The sequence below is a fragment of the Mytilus edulis genome, chromosome 12 (assembly GCF_963676685.1).
Source record: "Mytilus edulis chromosome 12, xbMytEdul2.2, whole genome shotgun sequence".
Classification (NCBI taxonomy): Eukaryota; Metazoa; Mollusca; class Bivalvia; order Mytilida; family Mytilidae; genus Mytilus; species Mytilus edulis.
In genome coordinates this window covers 49,066,701-49,091,244 of record NC_092355.1, presented here as the reverse complement: position 1 = coordinate 49,091,244, position 24,544 = coordinate 49,066,701, and the positions used below count along the sequence as shown (strand labels likewise).

General features: G+C 32.6%; 1 protein-coding gene across 1 annotated transcript; it reads left to right on the top strand.

The window, feature by feature from the left end:
• Positions 1–1,468: 1,468 nt before the first annotated feature.
• Positions 1,469–22,749, top strand: LOC139498696 (solute carrier family 22 member 6-A-like). The gene is made up of 9 exons (XM_071287220.1): positions 1,469–1,754; positions 9,193–9,496; positions 10,668–11,089; positions 12,938–13,168; positions 18,258–18,389; positions 19,322–19,404; positions 20,070–20,187; positions 20,519–20,591; positions 21,954–22,749. The coding sequence occupies exons 1-9, from the start codon at positions 1,714–1,716 to the stop codon at positions 22,176–22,178; spliced, it is 1,629 nt and encodes a 542-aa protein (XP_071143321.1). The 5' UTR covers positions 1,469–1,713; the 3' UTR covers positions 22,179–22,749.
• Positions 22,750–24,544: the final 1,795 nt, after the last annotated feature.

The following is a 24,544-nucleotide window of genomic DNA, read 5'->3' as shown; positions in this document are numbered from 1 at the left end:
AAATTTTGGGGGGATATGTGACATGTTCACCCCCCTTTTTGCAATATTTTATGGTAAATAAATGTAGAATGTTGCCATGGAAACACATAAAAGGAATTATTGTTCACCCTTTTAACTTTTGGAAGATACTGATTACATACATATGCACATGTACAACACAAACAGTTAGGTTAATGTATTACAAATCCAGGAATAGGAGATGATAAAACATTTTGTGGCTCATTTTTAATTTTATTTTCTAACTGTGGAGTGCTACCTAAGCACAGATGCTAAAACATGATAAGTCTCAATCTATGACTATTTTCACTTGTAAAATATATCTTATAATATTGTTCATTGAAGAATTTGAAGTTTGTCGTAGAATGTTTAAAGACTGTTGAATTCATTTAACATTTATTTAGGCCTCTATTAAGAATAAGCATACCCACTTATTGAATACCATAGGATGAATACATTTAGTCAACATGGACGAAACACCTGTTTAGAAAACAAAACATTTTGAGATTATTGTACATTAACATGATTAAGGGGCTTGGGTGTCTTCCTCCGCTTGAAATAGCAGATAACAATCGGTCTATATGTATGATAAGCTGACAAATTTTAACTCTACGTATACATATCTGTCAATGATGCTCACAGTATCTGAGTAACGGTAAAATGCGATTTTGACAGTCCTTTTCCTTCAATATGTAGTAACTAGATTGTGACAAACAAGATCAGTAGTGACTTTTCAGAAAACGGGTAAGAACTTTTATTAATATTTTCATGGTAAACATACAAAAATGACAAAGTTGTCTATATCCTTTTCTGAGAGATCTGTACAAATATATTATGATGATCGATAACCGCTCATGTTGGCTGTGCATTTCATCTGCCCAAATAGTTTGTCTACCGCTTTTGGGTAACTTTCCTCTGGAGATCTGACAAAAAACTTAATTCCATGCTGCATATATAAAGGTCAATCAAATCAGATGGCCTCCATTAAACTTTCAAAGGGATGACTTCAAGTTAACTATTAGGCATCCTTAGTCCAATAGCTTCCTTGTAACCAACAGTCCTCCGTAGAATCACGACAGGAAACTGTTACCTACCCTCGAATATCCTGTCATCTTTCTGATATATCCTTAATATGCAGACGCTGCAATAATGTAGCTACACTGAAATTGTAAATTTCCAATGGTAACATTTAAATTGTATATTTTATTGTAAATTTCACTGAAAGAACATTATTTTCTTTTTCATTGGTCATCGGTGTAAGAAGATGATAGATATTTGCATTTTAGGTGTTACGTTTTAAATAAGTTAAATAAATTCATGTATTAAATTGTTTTTTTAACATGCAGTGTAGACCCTCCTTAAGGGCAGGTTACATCTTTAGGTAAAAATAAATGATAAATTAGATAATTTACATGTGAATAATATGTATTTTATTAATGAATCGTAGGTTGTATTACTTGTACATAGGCTAAGCCTCCGGGGTTAAAATATGAAAATGCTGTTGGAATGACATTTAAGAAAAATATTGAGTGTGGCTTTTAAATAACAACAGATTTCTTTATATATCAAAGAGTTCTGAATTTGAGATAAACAAATACTTCATTATTGTTTGAGGGAACCATTGAATACGATTTTTGACCATAGCAAAAGCGTATGCATGTCATAATCAACAATTTGATAATATTGTTATAACGCCAATGTTGTACCAGATCTAGAATGAAGGAATTACAAAAGTTTAGGAGCAACGAATATTTAGGGTAAGATCTCATTATAATTTATTCAATATCATTAGGCAGTTTCGTGCCGGCATTGTGAGAATTCAAGGCGAATGTTTTTCTTACCTAGTATCTACAATTCAAGACACCATTAGTCTGTTTGCCAATTCCCGTAATTGACTCTGTAGTTAGAGATCCTTTTTTTTTGTCTCCCTTAGGAGGGACATAAATTCTTATCGACAATGGAGAGCTACCGGAAAGGGCAAATTTATCTGTGCGTATTGTGTGTAACCTTTAAGTTTTTCAAATCTTTTAATTACATTTAATTTTTTGTTAAGCTAAATATTTTTGATAATAGGTGTAGTACTACCACCATTGATTTTCCCCTATTAGTCTTTAAATTTGCATTTTTTCAAATTGTGCAGAAATTATCTTTGTTTCAAATAAAGAAATAATTGGCACGAGTAAATCTTTATCTTGTCCAGTACTATTGACAAAATTTCACATAACATTTCATTGCATATAAGAAATTAACCATCACTGGAAGTTAACCAATCAAATTTTCACCTCTCTTTTTACCTGTGTGCAAGCTTTAGTAACCATGTAACCTCAAATTTCCAAAATATTCTATAGAAATCCAAAATAAAAAAATAATGGTGTTTTGAAGTACCCAAGATATATGTTTATGACCCAGAAATTTTTTACTGCAATGAAATGTAGGATAAACTACCTACAATTGTCAAATTCAAGGGAATATTTTTTTAAGACCCTTTTTCGTATGCAACCGGATGTGACGTACTATGATTTGGTGGTATTGCACCTAATAGAAGTTATTTTTCACTAAATATTTGTAAAAACGCCAATATAACACATTCAACTTATCATGCTTTGCGTGGGCAAAAGCCAAATTTGTCCGGATTAGAACCAGTCTTTGATTGACAAAGGGAAGTAATTTCTTTAAAAATTGTGTAATAACAGAATCAAATCGGTAATTGGCAAATGAACTGTTTAAAAGGAGTGTCTGTAATGTACAAATATGTCCCCTATTAACTTTAATGACCTACCTCATGTACCTTTGAATATAATTTTGCAAATCCACACTTTTGTAATGCTTCAAAAAAGATATTATCGAAAATTGAATTTTGTTCACGTGTACTTTAATATCTTCTGTTCACAGTAGCTTAATTAAGGTAGATGGGGTGTCTAAATTATAATCCATAGATATTTTAATAAATTGCCAAAACGTTGTTTATATCATGCTTTGAAAAAAAGAAAGAAAAAAGAATGGGTCACGGGGCTTATTTTTACGCTACATGTTGTGCAAAATTGACAGATTTTGTATAGATTATGCATGGAAAACCAAATTTTCTGCCATAAAACGAAAACTTCACCAAAGAATTTTGAGGAAAAAATATGAGACGATAGCTCTTATATTATGCTTTCAGATAAGAAAAAGAAGAAATGGGGTCACGTGACCAGTTTTCTTGCTACATAATAAAATAAGTAAATTCCTAACACATTCTCTTGTAAAAGTCACTTTATCTGAATTATCTGCCCTTACATTTGAGTTGCCTCCCCTTATGTGGCAAAGTTGGAACAAAATGAATCAAACAAAAGTATTCTGTTTTTTGTAAAATACAACCATAAATATGATAAAACATGTTATTTTCTATATTGAAATGAAAATTCTTACACATGAATTATCTTTTACTCTCAAAATTTGCACATTTCATTAAAGATATAGATTGTTTATCCCAAATTCATGTATTTAGTTTACATGTTTAATGTTATATTTGTAATTCTCATTTTGTCAAATGTGTTGACGTCTTTTTATTATATTTAGGTGTTACGGATGGAAAAATTAATCACCGCCTTTATTTATTATATTTAATTTCGTACGATTAATTACGTTTGAAGTTGGATTCATAACAAACTGGACTTATATATATTACAGTTAATTGCTATTAATAAGTATTGCAATATGCATTTTGTTTTAATAAATTATCAGTATTTAGTTCTAATATAATCTTTAAGCAATCCTAATTCTATCTCACTTTTGAATTATAGTTTTTCATGTGTGACGTCATGCTGTTTCTAAATTTCATAAATTCAAATGTGGCATAACGTTTGCCTTTTCGCCATCGTATGTGACGTCATTTTTTTTTAATTGCGTTGACGCCTGGACTGATTCGGGTGTGTCTATGCTGTATTGAACTTGGCATCATGTATTCGGGTTTAGTTTTCTGTAATAAGTTAATACTTCAGTTTCATTATGAATATATCTTTCACATTCATTTGTTCAAATTTACTGTTTGCAATACTAGTAGCATGAATCGTTCTATATAAAAGTGTTCTTATCCCGGGCATAAAAACAATGCCGTATTTGGCAAAACCTTTTCAACTTTTGATCTTCAATGCTGTACAACTTTGTACTTTTTTCAATTTCGATCTTTTATATCTGGGCGTTATGTATTCGGGTTTAGTTTTCTGTAATTAGTTAATACTTTAGTTTCATTATGTATATCTCTTTCATATTCATTTGATAAAATTTACTGTTTGCAATAGCATGAATTGTTCTATATAATAAGAATGTTCTTATCCCGGGCATACAAACAATGCCGTATTTGGCAAAACCTTTTCAACTTTTGATCTTCAGTGCTGTACAACTTTGTACTTTTTTCACTTTCGATCTTTTATATCTGGGCGTCACTATTGAGTCTTGTCTGGACTAGACGCGTTTTTGGCGTATTGAATTTTAAACCTGATGCTTTTTGTTATCTATTAATCATGCTTTTCTTTGTCTAATATGGTCTCCTTTTTATTTGTATTGTAGTCCTGTAATATTATGTTGTCATTTCAATGTTATATTTAACTTTGCCATTAAAGTGCGAGGTTTGGCATGCCATAAAACCAGGTTCAACCCACCACTTTTATTCCCCTTTGAAAGTGTCCTGTACCAAGTCAGGAAGATGGCCATTGTTATAATATTGTTCGTTTCTGTGTGTGTGTTGCATTTTAACGTTGAGTCGTTTGTGTTTTCTCTTATTTTTTAGATAAGACGTGGCACGGTACTTGTCTATCCCAAATTCATGTATTTGGTTTTGATGTTATATTTGTTATTCTCGTGGTGTTTTGTCTATTGCTTGGTCCGTTTCTGTGTGTGTTGCGTTTCGGTGTTGTGTCGTTGTTCTCCTCTTATATTTAATGCGTTTCCCTCGGTTTTAGTTTGTTACCCCGATTTTGTTTTTTGTCCATGGATTTATGAGTTTTGAACAGCGGTATACTACTGTTGCCTTTATTTATAGACCGATTGGTTTCTGGTATTTCAAAATCCAAGATGGAGGAAGCAGTCTATCTACCTTAAACACGCATAACTTTAACCCCGCAGAACTTTCCTTGCAAATGCCACAGTTATCTCTGTATAAAAAGTTTATACATATTACAGATAAACATCGGATATACATAACATTAAGTATGGAAACACCTTTAACTCTATGGGTAAAATTTAATTAGTTTTTTTTTGTTTACATGAAGATCATACTATTAGTCAATTTGCATATTTTGTCAAGCACTTTTTTCCGTTACAACTAAAGAGGTAATCATATATGTTGACAACATAGCAATCACTGATAAGTCCATCACTGTTAATTAATAACTAGCTTTAACTGTTGTCAAAACACTTATATTTGGCAGATAATATTAATCACTACCCTATATAAGGACTTGTTTGAATAATGTACTAGTATTTAGCGAAGACTGTTAATTGAGAAGCCAGTAAATTCCAAATGTGGTCTCAGTTCAAAAAGCTCAACCGTATGTGCATGTTTAAAACTAATGTTTATGAGAAAAAAAAACCCTACTAGATAAACTTATTGAGTAAGAGAGACGAAAATATCAATAGGATATTCATACTCATAAGTGGACAAGAAAATTGAAACATAAAACAGTCTACAAAACATAGAAAAAGCCTAAAGGCTTAGCAACACAAGCCCCACAAAAAGCCTTGGATGATTTCAACTATGCATATTGAATTCTTTATTCAGATCTCTGCTGAGATAAATTAAGGTATTAAAGTCAATAAGTAAAAACAACAGTTTCACTGTAAAACCGGAACTGTGGAAGTAGTAACATAATACACTATATATGATGTCTGAATGAGGTTTACAGAAAAAAATGGCAAACAAAACGGAATATTGAAAAAACGACCACAAAACTGTTAGAGCATAATTGGTAGCAAATCAATAAGGAATAGACTATAAAAGGTGAAAAAAATTTAGTCATACGGTATGGGTTTTTTCTAATTGTTGAAGTCTTTCGGTTTTCTATTATCGCTAACATCCACTTCATTTTAACTTTGGTCGAAAGTTGTCTCATTGGCAATCATGCCACATCTCCTTATTTTTATAGCGAATAAAAAAAAATGATCTAAAACAATTTAAAGAATCAAGAAATGAAAGCCCTATCCAGACCCTCATGTATTAATATGCAAAAAAACTCATCATAGATACCAGGATTAACTTTTGTATTTACGCCAGACGCCCGTTTCGTCTACAAAATACTCATCAGTGACGCTCGAATCCAAAAAAAAAAGAAGCTAAAAAGGCCAAATAAAGTACGAAGTTGAAGAGCATTGAGGACAAAAATTCCTGAATGTTTTGCCAAATACAGCTAAGGTAATCTACTCCTGAGGTAGAAAAGCCTTAGTATTTCAAAAATTCAAAAGTTTTATAAACAGTTAATTTATAAATATGACCATATCAATGATAATTCATGTTAATACAAAAGTGCTGACTACTGGGCTGGTGATCAAGGCAGACAGTGTGCAGTATTAGCAAACGGAGTATACTCTATTCTCTTTCCAATAAGGAAACCTTCAGACTTGAGAAACAGGATCCACGACAAATGGCAAAACAACAAAACGGAGAAAAGAAATATGAAAAAAATATACCCCGATCCACATATCTAAATACAGTGTAAATCTCATTATGACTTGTTTGCAAAAAATAATCATGAAAATGTAGCATCAGTAAGAAAATCAAAGTGAAAACCCTACACACACAAAAAAAAAAACCCCACAAATAAAACAATCAAACGAGCAAAAATAAATGTCTTGTAATTACTGATGTTAATACAAAAGTAATAATTATAATAAAAATAATAGTAAACTACAATAGACAATATAATACAAACAAATCGTCATTTCATTTCGAAACGTAATGTTTTTATCTATTAATCTTTCTATTTGGTGGTTTTTTGTACAAATAATATTGTTTAGTACGGACAATGGAATATTTGATTTTCTGACAAATCCAGAAATACAGGAATATCCAATTCAGTTCATATAATACAAACAAATTTAATTTTCATTTAATTTCGAAACCTAAATTTTGTATCTATAATTTTTCTTTTTGATGGTCAGAAATAACGAATTCAAACCAAGGTCAACAACTTAATTAAGATCTAACTAAGCAGACCTACATTGCCGACACAAACTAAAATGGAAGGGTTTCCTGGTTACGCAAACATGTCGATCATGTCCACGTCTCAATATGCTTTTGGCAGATAACAAGATCATTTGTCAACAATGCCACATCAACGTCATCACTTTATACTATTCGGGTATTGACACTTATATTCGGTGCGACAGGTAATTTTTATATCAGGTATATGTAGTCAATAAGAAACAACTGTTTATCAAAATAACGAGCATCTCATGCATTATAATCGATGTTGTGACCTCAATTATAGCCAGAGAGTTAAATGTCAACGTTAGTGTGTTTTTTTTGTGTTCAAAAGCCTAGTCAAAATAGAAAATTAAAGGATAGCCATAATTGCTCATTATACAAAGGCCAAAAGCGCCAAACGACTTCAAGTTTAATACTTACTTTATGAAATTTGACTTAAAACTTATTATCAACAAATGATAAACTTATCAATTAAAGCATCAGCAAAGGTAAAAAAGTGGGATGCTTTTTTGACATTTAGCCATAAAACCAGGATCAATCCACCATTTGTTTCCTTAAAATGCCCTGATCCAAGTCAGGAATATGGCAGTTGTTATCAAATAGTCCGTTTCTATGTATGTTTGCGTTTGTTTTTGTTGCACTTCAGTGTTTCTGTCGTTCCGTTGTTTTTCTCTTATAATTGATGTGTTCCCTCTGTTTTAGTTTGTAACCCGGATTTGTTTTCGCTTAATCGATTTATGACTATTGAACAGCGGTATACTACGGTTCTCGTTATTTATCATACAATGACATACAAGTAATTCCAATTTGAAAAGAAAAGACAAGCCAACATAAGTATAGAACACAAGTTGAATCTTACTCGTATATTGTAAGAACTAAACAGCTCCTTGATTAGCATGATTAGACGATGAAAACATATAATTTTCATCGGTCTAGGTATTTAATTATAATAGCTGATGGTGCATTTTGAATACAAGTGTTTTCATTGAAAATGTATTTCAAATCGTTTGACATCGTTAATAGTTCTGGTGTTAAGTGACATGAAATACTCTTTCGAGTTAAAGCACGACAAAAATACTTTCAATGGTTACATACTTCTGCGCATGTCTGAGTGGGGAGGAACGCTAACATGTTGCTCTTAAAACAATGAAAATACGAATGATAAAATAAATAACGAACATATTAAAATTGATTGATTGATTGTTGGTTGCTTAACGCCGCATTAGCACAAAAAAGGCTATATCGCGGCGACGAACATATTAAAAGGAAATACTACAAAGTTTAACAGGTTTTTTTTTTTAAAATTTAACTGATGTAGAAAGCAGTTATTAAAGGTACCAGGATTATAATTTAGGACGCCAGACGCGCGTTTCGTCTACATAAGACTGATCAGTGACGCTCATATCAAAATATTCATAAAGCCAAACAAGCACAAAGTTGAAGAGCATTGTAGAAATTTGATAATGAAAATGTGGGATGGATCATATTCAAAATGTAGCTCCATCATCCTCTGCCTTATTACCTGATAAAAGGTAATATCCACAATGATCTTTGTACGCATCACAAACGTGTCTATGATAAAAACAATCTGCCTTTGAAAGTAAAGTGCTACAGAATCAATGCCAACTGCTCATAGTTAAACTCAAATGAAAAACCACGAAGTAGTCACTGCACGATTTGACTAATAAGAAAAAAGTAAAAAAAACAAAAATACCGAACTTCAAGGAAAATTCAAAGGAAAATTCAAATCCAAAAGTCCCTTATCAAATAGCAAAATAAAAAGCTCAAACACATCAAACGAATGGAAAACAACAGCCATATTCCTGATTTGGTACAGGCATTTTCTCATGTAGAAAATGGTGGTTAAGGGAATTCTACGAATAAAGGCACATATATTCTCGAATTCACAATGATTAGTATTCATGTTATCTTCTTACTGTCGTCACTATTGCACTTCAAAATGATCGCATTTTTAACCTATTAAACATTTCATATTTTTCTATTTGTTTGAACAGAATGTCTTCTGAAGTAAATGAATATCTTGAAAATGTCCTCGAAAATATTGGTGGATGTGGACGATTCCAATTCTTCCTGAACTTTTTTGTTCTTGGAACAAAAACTGTTGTCGCATGGAGTACATTGATGATGTCATTTGGCGGCGTAGTTCCGGATTGGACATGTACATGGAACACAGATTCGGGAGATAAATACATGCCAAATTCAACTTTTGTCAAACAATGCTCAATTTCAAATTCTACAATAAATCCAATATGCAGTTCAAGACAATTTGACTCATCTAAATCGACAGTTGTCAGTGAGGTAAGTTAACTCTATTTGTGAATTTTTGGAAGTACTATTTATATAGCAATTTAAGCTGACTGAACATGATTAATGTATAAAAAATAAAAACAATCATTTATAAATTACATGTGTCTGACGCGCTTTTTTGATTCATTTTGATCAGGAACGCTCAAAGCAGAATTTTGAAAAGCCAAGAATATTTTAGAATCGAACTTATTGAAGTGCTATATGACCAAAAGAAGACCCCCAAAAATATGAAAAATAGCCATATTCATATAAGATCAACTTTTCCTGAGGGAGCTAAAACCTTAGTTTCTTAATGATATCTTGTTTATAAACAGAAAATTCAAGAAAAGTTTGTCATACAAAATCATGTCTCTGTCGAAGTATTGACTACTGAGTTATTGACAACCTAGCGGTATCGACCTAGTGCTGTAAAAAATTCTGTGTAAACGGATTTTAATGCATGTTTACAAGTTTTATGTTAACTGCTTTCGATAATCATATTGCAGCGATTAATCGAAAATGGACAGATAATATCACAGACACAGGAAATACAACGTAAAGACAAAAAAAAAATGAAACTGTAAATGGATTAATTTGCCTTGAAATGTGAATCTTTTCCTCTTAAAAGAGGCATACGGTGTGTTGCTCGTATAAAAAGAAAGCGCAGTAATCATTTTGAATTTGTCATGTAGTTACAACAGATGCCATATATTATTTCTATATCATCAAATATGGCATACCAGTTCAGGTACATAGAATCGTGAAAGCGAATGCAGATAAATTTAACCATTGAAACAATTGGAAACAATGCACTGAATACCAGAACGTGTTCCATATGATTGTATGAGTGAAGTGAATACGCGATCGTTTTTTTAATCTGCTTTTCGCTGTAAAATTATATGATTTCATTACCAAGGTTCCCCCTTGATTTCTAAACCTCATTTCCTGTAACATTATACGATTTTAGTACCTTTAAGTTCACCCTTGGTTTTATAGGTCCCTGTTACATATGACTTGAGTTATATTTTCTATCGCGTGTTTTTTTTGTTGCCATTTTGTAATTTACCCTCTAACTTTTTATCATTTTTGAATGCACATTTACATTTTTTGGTACAATAGAACCGACTATAGTTGACAACAAGTAAACAGTGTACAATAAATATAGAATACACATTCATTTCAGTGGAACCTTGTTTGTGACAAAGATTGGACAGTTTCTACAATAACAACTATTCAAATGGGAGGACTACTTGTTGGTGCAATTATTTCAGGTCAAATTGGTGATGTCTTCGGACGCAGAATAACGTACTACTTGTCAGTAATAATTCTTATGATTGCTAACATTGTTGCAGCTTTTTCAGTAAACTGGCAAATGTTTGCTGCGCTACGTTTTTGTATTGGGTTGGGATGTGGCTGGTATTTAACTGTTTTCGGAATATTTCTCGCGGAATTAACTCCAGCAAAATATCGGTCATTCGTCCTATCATTTCCAACATGGGCGATGGGGACAATGTCATTTGGACTGTTTTCTTGGATCCTCCATGACTGGATGCACCTACAGATTGCTACTGCAGTATTTTGTGTACCTTGGATGTTAGGGTTTTGGTAAGATTACGTACATGTATATATATTTGAAAGAAGTGGTTTGCTTCCCTTAGTTAGTACATGTAGTAGATACCTAGCCAGCCGTAAGCAGTTTAGCGAGGAAAGAATATATGTTTCTTTAGCTTATTCGGTTAAAGCGCTGCCTTGTAACTCAGAGGTCCCGGGTTATAGTCCCAGAGGAGACAGAGTGAGTTTGTTATAGAATTATGCTCATCGGGTACATAAAATAACTCTTGCACTAAGTTCATACCAGATTCATTTAAAAAATAGTACCCAAATCTTCACTAAAATTTACACCAAGGCTGGTTCACGTATGTACTTGCAGGTTCTTAAAATATTATGGGGTACGTCTGCATGTTCTGTACACGTAACCAAACTTATGATGCCTTAAGATGACCCAAAAACCAAAATTTCGGTAGCTTTTCACAAATTTGGAATAATAAACATTGAAAAGAAACAAAAATGACATTTTATCTAAAAATAAAATTGTGTTTGAAATATCATCAAAATTGCTCTACACAATTCCACAATCCATGTGACTGCAAAGGCAATCAAGATCAAAGACAAATATCTTATTATATACACGATATTTAGCCAACACAATAGGTTTAGATTAACAGCAATCAGGAACACTTCTCATATTGTATTTACCGAACCGATAGTCGATCGATAGTCGATGATAATGTACAGAGAATTTCTAGGAGAACATGAGTTATTTCTTAGTTGTAATTGGCTTTATACTAGCCTTCAGTAAATGTCAGGACTCTTCTTTCGGTGCTTTGTGTCTATTGTTTTTATGTTGGAGATTTTTGTTCTTTGTACCAATTTTTTGAGTTAAGCAAATTGCAACTGACTTTTACCATTTCATGAATGTGTTCTTGTGTTGTGTTGTTATACAACTCTCCCAGGTAAGAGAAGGGTTTAGCACTCACAAACATGTTCCACCCCGCAACATTATTTATTTGCCTGTTGTGTTTTAAATTAGACCGTTATTTTTCTCGGATGAATTATTTCCCATTTTTCATGTCAAGATCTTTTATAGCCGAATATACGGTATTGTTTTTTCCCATCGTTGAAAGCCGTATGGTGGCAAATAATTGCTTATTACAATTTTAATGTTAACTCTGGTGAATAGTTGTCTCATTGGCAATCATAACACATCTCTTAATTTTTATAAACATTGAATTCCTTCCACAAAAATGCACAGCGCGGAATAGCATTTTGTGCCAAATTGTTGCAAAATCGTTGATGTGTTGAATCGTCATGTAGACAACTTTCAAATTTTCACCATGTGAATGTAATACTAGTATATTAAATTGGAAAACTGTATTGGCATCTCGATCAAGTTGTTATAACAAAATGCTTTGACGTGAACTTTTATGAGGTATGGAATAAAAGTTTAGAATAAGTATTCGTGAAAATAAACTAAAAAATTAAATACGTAAAGTTTAAATTCAATAATATTTGTTATCTTCTCTAGACATATTTTGAGACCGATCAGCTGATTTGTGGTTATTCCATATTTTGTTTTAACCATTAACTATATATGGCTTATTCATCAAATTAGCGAATAAATATATAAATTCAAATATTGTAATCCTTTATTGGGAGTTTCTTGATTTTCATTTTCGTGAAATGTTATACATTATCCTTTTTTTATGGAAAAGTTCTCTGATCTTTTTAATGTATAAATTATATTCCAATGCATGCTCTGACATCGCTTGTAAAGTATACAATACATTCTAATGTCGCTTGTCCGTGGGTGGTTTTTCGTTGCATAGAACAGCTAGACCATGTTTTTAATTTGTTTGCAATACACACAAGTAACAAGCAACACTGTAATTGTAGCCTTATTCCAGAAAGTTACCGATGGCTCGTCTCAAACAAGAAAATAAATGAAGGCCATGACGTTATGGCTAGAGTGGCTAAAATAAACCATGCACCAATACCAGATAAAGACAAATTCTTAAAGATAATGGAAACATGGGGAGATGTAGCTGATAGGAGGACGTATTCTGTATTTGATATAGTGAAACACAGAAAACTATTAAAAACAATGCTGCTTCTCTCAGTTTGTTGGTAAGACTTTAAAAGTATGTCAGCATCACACTTTCATATTAGGGCATTATTCTGAATATTATAATCTGATATTGATCATGTGTCTTACATGACATAGGTTGGGTTTACAGAATAAGGAATAATGGGATAAGAAGATAAATTACATAAAGAAGAAAATGGCTACAACAAAAGAACAAATAGAAAATAATGGACCAAACAATAATTAATAGAGGAAAAGGGCCTAAAAGTTACAGAATAGAAAAATATAAAGACCGTCCCTCACTTATCCAGACTTGTATAGGAGTTAATTTTCCCTTGAAGATATTTCATTCTTCAATAGACAGAGAATCAAATTTTGCCAAAAAAAATATTAGTCGTCGATTTCGTTTTTCAAAAAATACTGCTGAAAATTGAACATTTTTGCAATTTTGGAGTAAAAAACGTTTTTTATTTAAAAAAATTAAATATGATTTTTAATCAACATATACTTATATAATAGGGCTCAAATTAAAGCAAAATAATTCAAGATGGTAAGAAAAATCTAACTTTATCATTTAAAGCATTAATTCTTACTCAAATAAAGTCAAAAACGTTATGATGGACCCAAGCAACGGCAAGAAATGAACATTTGAAATGCACATTTTTAATTTATTAAAATATTTCTAACGGTGTGGATTTGGCCAAAGTGAGATATGTTATTCTTTGAAAAAAATGGAACGTCATAACGTTTTGAAAAATATTTGTCACCGTACTCGTTTTTGAGAAAAATCGAGAAATATGATATTGTTTACTAAATCCCTTCCGTAAGCCTCACAAATTGCGCCAAAAATTAAGACGTTTCGGGAAATAACGTTATATTTCCCCGCTAATTTTTCAAAGGCAGTGCGACGGCAGACAAATGTATTTATAGACTATGACTTTGTTTGATAGTTGTCTCGATAGCACTCATATCTCATATCACATCTTCTTTTTTTTTATAACGAACTAGTATATGGACGAGATGAAAATTCAGTTAGTTTTACAATGAAGTGTTCTTCTTACACTGATTTATATTACACCGTCTATAATTTCACATATCGAAATTAATAAAGAGCTAGTGAAGTTTTGCAACCAAACACTTGTCTAAAAACTCACTGACTTATTTATTCATGTTGCAGTTTTGGGCTTTTTTTTCTTTATAGGCTTCTATCTTTAACAGAACGAACTGAAACGGTGTAAATCATTTAGATAAAACAAAATGAAAGAGGAAATTACAAGGTATTCAATGATTCCTTAGTTGCTATTGTTGCTGTAGTAATAAATAGCCAAGCAACATGAGAGCAATTTAATAAGAGGTCTCGTTAATTTTATTTTTTTTCACATTCTGTGCTCGTTTTTCTTTATATGTCATATTTGCATCGGGGATTTTATGTCATCAAAACACCATCATTGTAAACAATATTTTAATCTATTTGTGTAGACAATTATTAATAATAGTGTGGTTTCAGATTACATTTCAATCAATATTATATTGTCATTTTTAATCCCTCAAATGGTCAAATTATGAAGAATAGGTGAGTTTTATTAGAATCATCCTTGAATGCCTACATTTTATAAAATATTTATTCCTCAAATGCCAGTTAAAAGAATAAAATAGATGCTGGTTAGTAAAAGGGTTTTGTTTAAGAACAAAATGTAATAAGTAGGGTATTTTAATGGTAAAAAATATTTTGCACCTTAAAAGTATCCCTTTTAAGAAATATTGAACAGCGGTATACTTCTGTTGCCTTTATATATAGAAATTGCATGAAATGATAAGAAAACCTATTTGAAATCTTTGAATAACAAACATTAATAATTCAAAAAATAATATGAATAAACTCATCATAGATACCAGGATTAAATTTTGTATTTATGCCAGACGCGCGTTTCGTCTACAAAAGACTCATCAGTGACGCTCGAATCCAAAAAAGTTAAAAAGGTCAAATAAATTACAAAGTTGAAGAGCATTGAGGACCAAAATTCCTAAAAGTTTTGCCAAATACAGCTAAGGTAATCTATTCCTGAGGTAGAAAAGCCTTAGTATTTCAAAAATTCAAAACCATTCAATCGGGAAAACCAACGGTCTAATCTATATAAAAAACGAGAAACGAGAAACACGTATAAATTACATAAACAAACGACAACTACTGTACATCAGATTTCTGACTTAGGACAGGTGCAAACATTTGCAGCGGGATTAAACGATTTAATGTTACCAAACCTTCTCCCTTTTTCTGAAACAATAGCATAACATCACAACATAAAACATTGCATGCATTTGCACGACTAGAACAAAGTAACAATACATACACTAGGTATAGGTCCTGTAATAGGGGTCTTGCCTTGAAGGCATAAAACTTTGCTCAGTGCTCGGAGCACAAAAATCATGCTCGAAACATGAAATCCAGCAATTTGATTGGTTGATTTTCGAGTCTGAAAACACAAATCATGCTCGAAAGTTTTATGACCGTGAGGCCTGACCAGAAGTGGTTGAGAATGTATACTTCTCGCACACATTGAAAAGTTTTACTGTTAACTGGGCGGAAATTGAACCAAGGGTGACTATATTTCTATTTCCCATTCACCCGTGGGGTCTCCTTATGCTAGTTATCTTTAATATGCTTTCATTGAACTGTCAAGAGCTAAACATTTTTGTACTAACATTCCTAATTCCAAACAAACAGAAAACAATAATTTCATCAGAATGGTAATATCAAGTAGAATTTTGATTGGAAGACCAAGTTTACATTTACAAATATAATTAGTTTATGTATTCTTTGAAATATAGACGATTTTTTCTGATGAAAGGCCATTTCATATTCTGGTTACTATAGTATATTCACATGGACATATATTTTTAACTCTTCGAAATATGTCTTGCAAACGTATTCTATACATGCATTGTATTTGTAAACGATGTTTAAAACTAAAGATGTCGTTTACTCATGGATTTATAAATATTTATGATATAAAACGATTCCAGTTTGGACTAAGTAAAATTAAGATTTTGACTGTTTTATAATACTAGTATACAGTATTTTATTAAAGTATGGTGCAGACTTGCAAATGCTCTTGTATGCCAGACTGGCAGGTATTCTATCATACATTTTTCAAAACTTGATTCTGTCCTTCCACAGATTAACGAGGGATTCTATTATAGTATGAAATTCAAAACAGTGTAGCTGTGGCCATTGATTGACCCATCAAAATCATCCATTGACTGGGACAATTTACGTGAACGTTTGTCTGTAACAACCACTGTTCATGACGTACCTACGATAGACATTTAAACTGTGGGGTCAACAAAGGTTTCTTAACGCCTTTAATTATAAAATAATTCGAAAAATTAATCAGGAATAACCTTTGTGTTTTGATTTATATAATTGATATAAATCAAAATATCGTGTTATTTCTGATTAATTTTTCGAATTACTTTATTTAGGTGTTGAGAACCTTTGGTGACCCCATAGTTTAAGTGTCTTTAAAAAGTACATAGTGAGCATTGGTCGTTACATACAAACGTTCACCTAAATTGTCCCAGTCAATGAATGATTTTAATGTGTCAATCAATGGCCACAGCTACACTGTTTTGAATTTCATACTATGATATAGAAATAAGTATGAGTGCCAATGAGACAACTCTCCACCCAAGTCACAATGCGTAAAAAGTAAACAATTATAGGTCAAAGTACGGCTTTCAACACGAAGCCTTGGCTCACACCGAACAGCAAGTTATAAAGGGCCCCAAAATGACTAGTGTAAAACAATTCAATCAGGAAAACCAACGGTTTAATCTATATAAAAAAACGAGAAACGAGAAACACTTATGAACCACATCAGCAAACAACAACCACTGAACAACAAGTTCCTGACTTAGTTCTCTAGGCATTCCTATGAATGTTCGACATTTTTAAAATACTTTTTTTCTCCACAAAATCGGTACTACTCTTTGTTTCCAGCGAACACATTATGTTCATCCATCATATGTTTAGATACAGACAAAATCGGCAATTAAGAATCATTCGATTTGCATAAATCATATACATTGTGATTTAAGGTGGTACCCAATACCTTAACTAAAATTAATTTAGCTCGTTTAATTTTCATAAAATTTTGACAAAGTATTTACTTTTACCCTTTGACCAAAAATATAAAATTTAAAAAAAAATTGAACCAACCGTTTTGTCAGAAAAATTACACTGGTTATATAGCATTTTGACAAACACCAATTTTGACCATTGAGAAGCTTAATATTCCTTTTACAACACAACGTAATTTAAACGTTTAGATGACTTTGCAGAGTTATCTTCCTGTAGTGTTAGGTACCACCTTAATGCGGGGTTCACACATTGCCGATTATTGCTCCCGTTTGAGATCAGACAGCGATACGACACGAAAAGTGAAAAAGTCGGATTAGTATCCTCAATTATCTGGAATGTCCTATTATTGTCTGAACGCAGTCGTTTTAGTTCGTAACAGATTCCTACTGGTCGGGAAGGGTCCGAATAGTTCGGCAAAGCACCCCGACAGTTAGGTGCGTACCGTAACATTCGGGGAAACTCAGCCGATTTTGTCTAGTCGGATTACAATCGTGCCTATGTCGTGACAGATTCTGCTGTATCGGATCGAATTCCTAACAATGTTCTGTGTATTCGGGACGGTGTCCTGTGGAACGGGAATGATCTGGAGAATCCCGACAAAAACAGAATACAATACGACTGAGACCAGACAAAGCCGTTTGCAATGCGATAGAGCGGACCGTGATAGGATTACGTTCCGACAGTACCTGATCATCCCGATTATGCCGACAGTTTTCGAACGGATAACTTCCGTCAGCGTCGGTTCACTGTCTTGTCACTATCTGATCTCTGTCGGATTACATTCGGTAAAATCGGGACGCAGTCGTGACAGACTCGGTCGAATTTTACCTGGCGAAAGATACAAATCGAATTTCCATCCACGATTCACAGGATCTTGATCAGACTTTTGACAAATTTTAATCGGGAATGTTCCTGTCAAGGACGGCAGTAAAAAACGTGAATGTGTGACCCCAGCTTAAGAATAAAAAAAACTATACATTTTATTACAGGTTTTCTTGTGGTTATGGTTACTACACTATATCTTTCGGAGTTGAACAACTATCTGGAAATTTGTATGTGAATATGGTGCTGTTAGGGCTGATGGACATGACCTCAATATTTGCTGCACCACTTTGTAACTTGTGAGTAACATTTTATAGAACACGATCCTAGTTTTTTAAACGTTATTTCATTTTTTTTTAAAGTGACAACACCTTACTTCATTATCTTATCGCGAAAAGTCTTCAGCCTGAAATAGTTTGGCAATGTATATAATTACACTTATGTCGCATACTACAGCTTCGAATGTCGGCACTATATAGTTTCCTTCACGTTGGATAACATATTTGAAAGTTTAGGACAACAAGAGTCTAACATTCTGACTTTGATTCTATCAGCGGTGAAACCAAAAATATCCCCCCCCCCATTGGCGAAAGAATGCAAACAATATCACCTCGTCACATTGATTCACATAAGAAAGCTAATTTTGTCATCTCATGTGATAATTTACGACATTAAAAGGAAGAAAACCAACGAAGAATTTACCTTCCGATACCACTCAAGTTGAAATTAAGGTGGATGACGTCATATCAGCAAAATGTAGAACAACTAATTTTAGTTGTAACTTGTTAAGGCAATTTTATATAGATTGACTGCTACTGGGAATTGAAGATCAATTGCAGATATCATATTATCAAGTGTTAAAAGGAATTATTATTCTATTTCTTCCATTTTTCATTATGATTCGTAATAACTTCATCAACAATTGAATACAAGGCGTAATAATACACCATTGAGAGTTCATTTTCGGGTTAAACAACAACTTATTTGAATGTATGTTCTTCCTACGACAAAAATGAACAAAAATTAAGCTATATGGAATTGACAGATTGAAATCATTAAAAATAATATTCACTATAGACACTATAGCCTGCCTGCCAATGTATAAGGCGTAATTGAAACTTGAGGTAAAAATCCATTGTTGTTTTATTTCATAATCAACATTTTTTTTATGAGAGGCTGGAATGCCTTTTTTTTATACTGCTCGAATACCAACGATGTCTTTTTTTTCTAGCGCAGGACGAAAATGGACAACTTTAGTACTATTCCTAATAGGTGGTATAACAGGGATCACTGTCGGTGTTTTTCAGTTTATTGGTAAGTAAAGGAAGATACATGAGATGCACATTACAGCCGACTGCAATGATTGTGTAGGTGACGGTAAGATCTTTGGTTAGCTTGCTAGCTAGCAGAACCGTGAAGTCATTATTAGTTAAGATAAACTACCCGCTTTAAAGAGTAGACTAGTCCGACAAATAATTAATCTATCTGTCTATAGGACTAGACTACCTTGAAAGGAGGGTAGTATACATAATCTAATAATGACTTCACGGTTCAGCTAGCAAGCAAGCTAACCAAAGATATTACCTTTACCTACACACTCATTGCAATCGGCTGTAAATGTGTAAAAAAGGAATAAACAATTAAAACAAAGTTGTCTGATTGATCATATCCATAGTGTTCAGTGGCACATATTGCAGGTATATCAAGTATGAGAATGAAATAATAAATCCAAGCATGTTGTTAAACAAAGTCGACCGTGTGATTAATGTCGAAAATTTTGACCCCCCCCCCCCCAAAAAAAAAGGTAAGTTGGAAAAAGGTCGACATTCACAGACCATATAAAAATGTTGTTTCAAAAGTTCTTTAACGTGCGGAAGGCGTGGCACTCTTCCTACAGGAAGCATTATATTTCTTATAAATTTTTTTTCTGACTGGGCATGTCTGTATATTCATACACCCCGTGTTTTTGTTTTTATTAGATATACCAAATAAAGGACAGCTCGTCAATGGATTTGCATTGGCATCAAAAGTTTGTGTGGCAACAGGATGGTATGGACTGTGGATTCTTACTTCTGAATCGTATCCTACAGTTGTCAGGTTAGTATAATTAAAACTGACAATGCAAATGGGGAATGTTCCATAATAATGCAATTTGAATAAGTGTACAGACTCATCGATATGTATTCCATACAGTGGCGGATCTAGAAATTTTCATAAGTGGGGACCCACTGACTGCCTAAGAAGGGGGCCGCTCCGGTCATGCTTCAGTGATTCCCTATATAATTAACCAATTTTATCCCAGATAAGGGGAGGGGGGGGGCTCTAAATCCACCTCTGCCATATAAGTATTTCCCCCCTATGAACTCGGGAATAAAGTAGAAGTAGTATTTACATGTAGTTATTGATATTTTCACTCCTTAATTTTCAGAAATGTTGGTCTAGGTGTAAACAACGCTATGGCCAGAGTCGGTGCAATGATTGCTCCTCAATTAGTGTTTGCAGTAAGTAGTCATATACATATGATTTGCTCATTGTTGAAGTCCTTACGGTGACCTATAGTTAATAATTCTGTGTCATTTTGGTCTCTTGTGAAGAGTTGTCTCATTGGCAATCATACCACATCTTCTTTTTTTTTTATAAATAATAATAATAATGAATTAGTCGGTTAATCTGGTAATTAGTAAAGACATTCATAATATATACCAAGATTAAATTTGTTTACACTAAAGAGCGTAACGTGTACACTCATCATCGACGCTCTGATCAAAAACTTAAAACAAGCGAAATATAGTATGAAGTTGGAGATGCTCAGCATTCAGGACCTTATTCTTCAAAAGGTGTTGAAAAATACAGCTAAAGTAATGATCATGTTAACATTGTATATTTTACTTATTTGTTAACTTTTAACTCAACTGCAATGTTTTTTGCCAAAAGTCTCATGGCTTTATCATGTATACATTTGAGGTAAAAGCAAAGGTCAAAATCTAGAGCGTCAAATTAAGCTATGATCTTGAGATAAATTTCAAGGTCATAAACCAAGGACCTCAAACTAGGTCCTTATTATATTTGGTTACTGAGTTATATATCACCATATGTGTATTTTTAAATACAAGAGGGGAGAAAACTCTCTTTTAGGTTTAATGTACCCTTGCAAAATTTACCTGTTACAAACTGTCGCAGCAAACAATTTAGTAAAAATAATTTGTCGATATCTTAAATACGTTTTTTGGAAATAAGTGAAAATAAGCCAGATTTTAAAATTAAGAATATGGCCTTGACCTTTGACCTTGACCTAATTTTCATTTTGTTTTTGGATCAAGGAACTTAAATCAAAAGATCGTAGGTCTCTATCACTTATGGTTTACAAGATAGAAATGCATATCACTTATATCAAATGCATAAGGGGAAATAACTCTCATATGGAGTGTTCATATCGCTTCGATCAAAATAGGACTAATCATGCGTAGAATATAGTGAGCAATTTTATAAATTTGTCGCTTTCTTTTACGGTTACGGAGGAGATGTAGACACAAGGAAAATAGTGTTTGGGAAGATAACTCCTACAAAGAAAAGTATTTAGTTTTAAAGAATGGGTGAAAATAAAATACGCATAAACTGTATGATACTATATAAGAAATATCTTAGTGACATATTGCGTAACAAAATTTTATGCGAGAATAAAATTTGGCGAAAGAAAAAATACAATAGGTCTTTCCACAGAAAAGTGGAAAGATCAATAACATGTCATAACTCTGGATACGCATGAAAATTTTACCGCCTGACGTTAACACGCAAAGCGTCCTCGAATTGTTTAATGTTGTTGTTAACGGTTACAAAAATAAAATATTTGTTTTTAATTTCAGAGCAAGCATATTCCAGGCATATCATATTTATTATTAGGAGGCTGTTTTTTCCTATCGGCTTTCTGCATTCTGTTTCTTAAGGAAACAAACAAACAAGCATTACAAGACTCTTTAGAAATAGTTATACCTCCGCCTTCAACAGAAATTTCAGTAGTGTCGCCAACTTCGACTACAAAACAAGGAGAAAGGGAAGGAAAAACTGTAGACGAAAATCAACGTTTGTAATGTCTTAAAGAGTTGAATGCGTTTGGTTAAAATGAGGAAAGAATGGATACTGCACACTGCATAGGTTGTTTCGTACTTCACTTACACTATTGAAACTGTTTGAACACAAACGTTTATGGCAAACATGTTTATTTAGTTTCTAAACAGTAATATGTTAAGTTTAGTAATATATGGAAAACATGATGATTTTAGTTTCAAGTAGTATTTGATACTATTTAGCTATATAAAGGTTTTTAAATATGTAGGGGATTTTGATGGACAATTGGTCTACCCAGCCGAGTAACTGTATCTCAAGCCCGTCAATACTAAGGTTTTGAATAGGAGTTCCGCACGAGGCAGGTAACTGTGACTCCATTCTTAATTTACTAGGATTGTCAATTTTCGTACCGGAGGTCAGTAGTTCCCTCCAGGAACCCAGGCCGTCTTCCTTCACCAATAAAGCCTGACCGCCACGAAGTAGCACAATAGTTTCGAGAATGGCATTCAATACCAAACAATCAAGCAATCAATTTTACGTACGTACATGTATATCAAAGCTGATTTCTTTCCAAGATATACAATACAATACAATACAATACAATACAATATTTTATTGTCAATCAAGGACGCCCTAAGAGAGCAGTATAATTACAAGTAATTTATTACAATTATCATTATTAATTCTTAATGATATGCAATGACAAAATATAGAATAGAAAAGAAAAAAAACACAAAAGCAAAATTAAAACCGCAGATATTTATATATATATTCAACATGTAAAAATGTTATTCAACTGTTTATGGATACCATTAGTGCCATAACATTTAAAATTCGTATATGAATGATTCACTGGGTCAGTAAATTGGCATCATTTAATTTTTTTTTATCAATTTATCCCTCTCAGTCCAGAGACTGCTTATTAAATTACATATATAGGTGTTTTAGAACTTCTGGATTCTCACAACCCATTAGCCATATAAATATATTTTCATCATTACATTAGGATTATATATGTTGTGTACAAGTTTTTATTTTGTACAAAACGTGCCTGTACAAATTACAATTTGCAATTTGTACAAAATTTGACCAAAATTCACTTATAACTTGTACAACAGTTTGAAATATGAATTTTGGGGAAAATGCATTAATTCACACGATAGAATTGTATTTAGTATTAACCCTTATTAACAAAATACAACGTTTTTACACAACTACAAAAGGCAGATTGATTTTCGAAATTTTTGAGAAAAATGAGTAAACAATTAAAATACTTTTTCTTAAAAAAATATCATTCAATGGTACTGCTTGATTAGCTCTTTTCGTTATTTGGAGGTGTTTTTTTATTATTCAGAAACTGTGCAAAAACGATTACTAGTATATTTGTAAAATTTGATAATTTGGATCGTGAAAAGGATCTCGAAAGATTTGTTGCCACTTATTTGTTATTTCAAAAAGTCCATAGAAACAATCAAATCTTTCCTTAAACAAGTCATGATTTATATTTGTAATTGGTACATTGAAATATTGGATTTACATGACTTCAACTTATATGTTTCTCTAATTTCATATTTGTTTCAAATTTATTAACTAGCTAACATTCTTTTATATTTAATAACTCAATTTGGTTACCACATGCGCAATCAATCTGCAGCTATGATTAAGCATAGATGACATGCATGCGCTCTGTTCATTCTCTTACAAGTCCAAAATGTATCCTGATTTTCGTTAGGTTATTTATTTACTTTAATATTACAAAATTGAACCTACTGATGAAAGCACAATGTTATACTATATTTTGTGGTTATTAATGCCTTAAATAACAAGAAGAAAAAACATACTTTGTGTATAATTCGGAGTTTAGTATGATGTCCGTTATCACTGAACTAGTTTACATAGTTGTTTATGGTCCAGCTGTAGGACGCCTCCAGGTGCGGGAGTTTCTCTCGCTGCATTGAAGATCCATTGATGGCCTTCGGCTGTTGTCTGCTCTATGGTCTGGTTGTTGTCTCTTTGACGCATTCCCCATTTCCATTCTCAATTTTTATTTAATTGTTTGCAATCGGTGTGCGGAGTCATACGAGCTTTGTTGATTGAGTTACTTTGTACCCATTAACCCAGCATAACCTAGATTTTTATGGATAAATATTATCACAATGATTCATACGTCACAAACACTCCAGAGATATATTTCAAAGAGCGAATGACAAATATTAAATGCTTATTGCAGTAATTGTTATTGCAGTATTCTTGATGTATTTTGATTAATTGAACAACTTAAAATTGAAATAGATTTTCTCCTCTGCACTGATGGTCCAATTTAGTTGTGCAATTTTCCAAACGAAAGCACTTGCATGACATGCAAAGTCAACATTAATTAGGCGAGCGT

Excerpts from the sequence above, each read along its gene's own strand:
- LOC139498696 (XM_071287220.1), top strand. The coding sequence starts at position 1,714 with ATGAAGGAATTACAAAAGTTTAGGAGCAACGAATATTTAGG. Across the intron at positions 11,090-12,937 it reads CCTTGGATGTTAGGGTTTTG|CCTTATTCCAGAAAGTTACC; the intron begins GTAAGATTACGT and ends CTGTAATTGTAG. Across the intron at positions 20,188-20,518 it reads TCGTATCCTACAGTTGTCAG|AAATGTTGGTCTAGGTGTAA; the intron begins GTTAGTATAATT and ends CTTAATTTTCAG.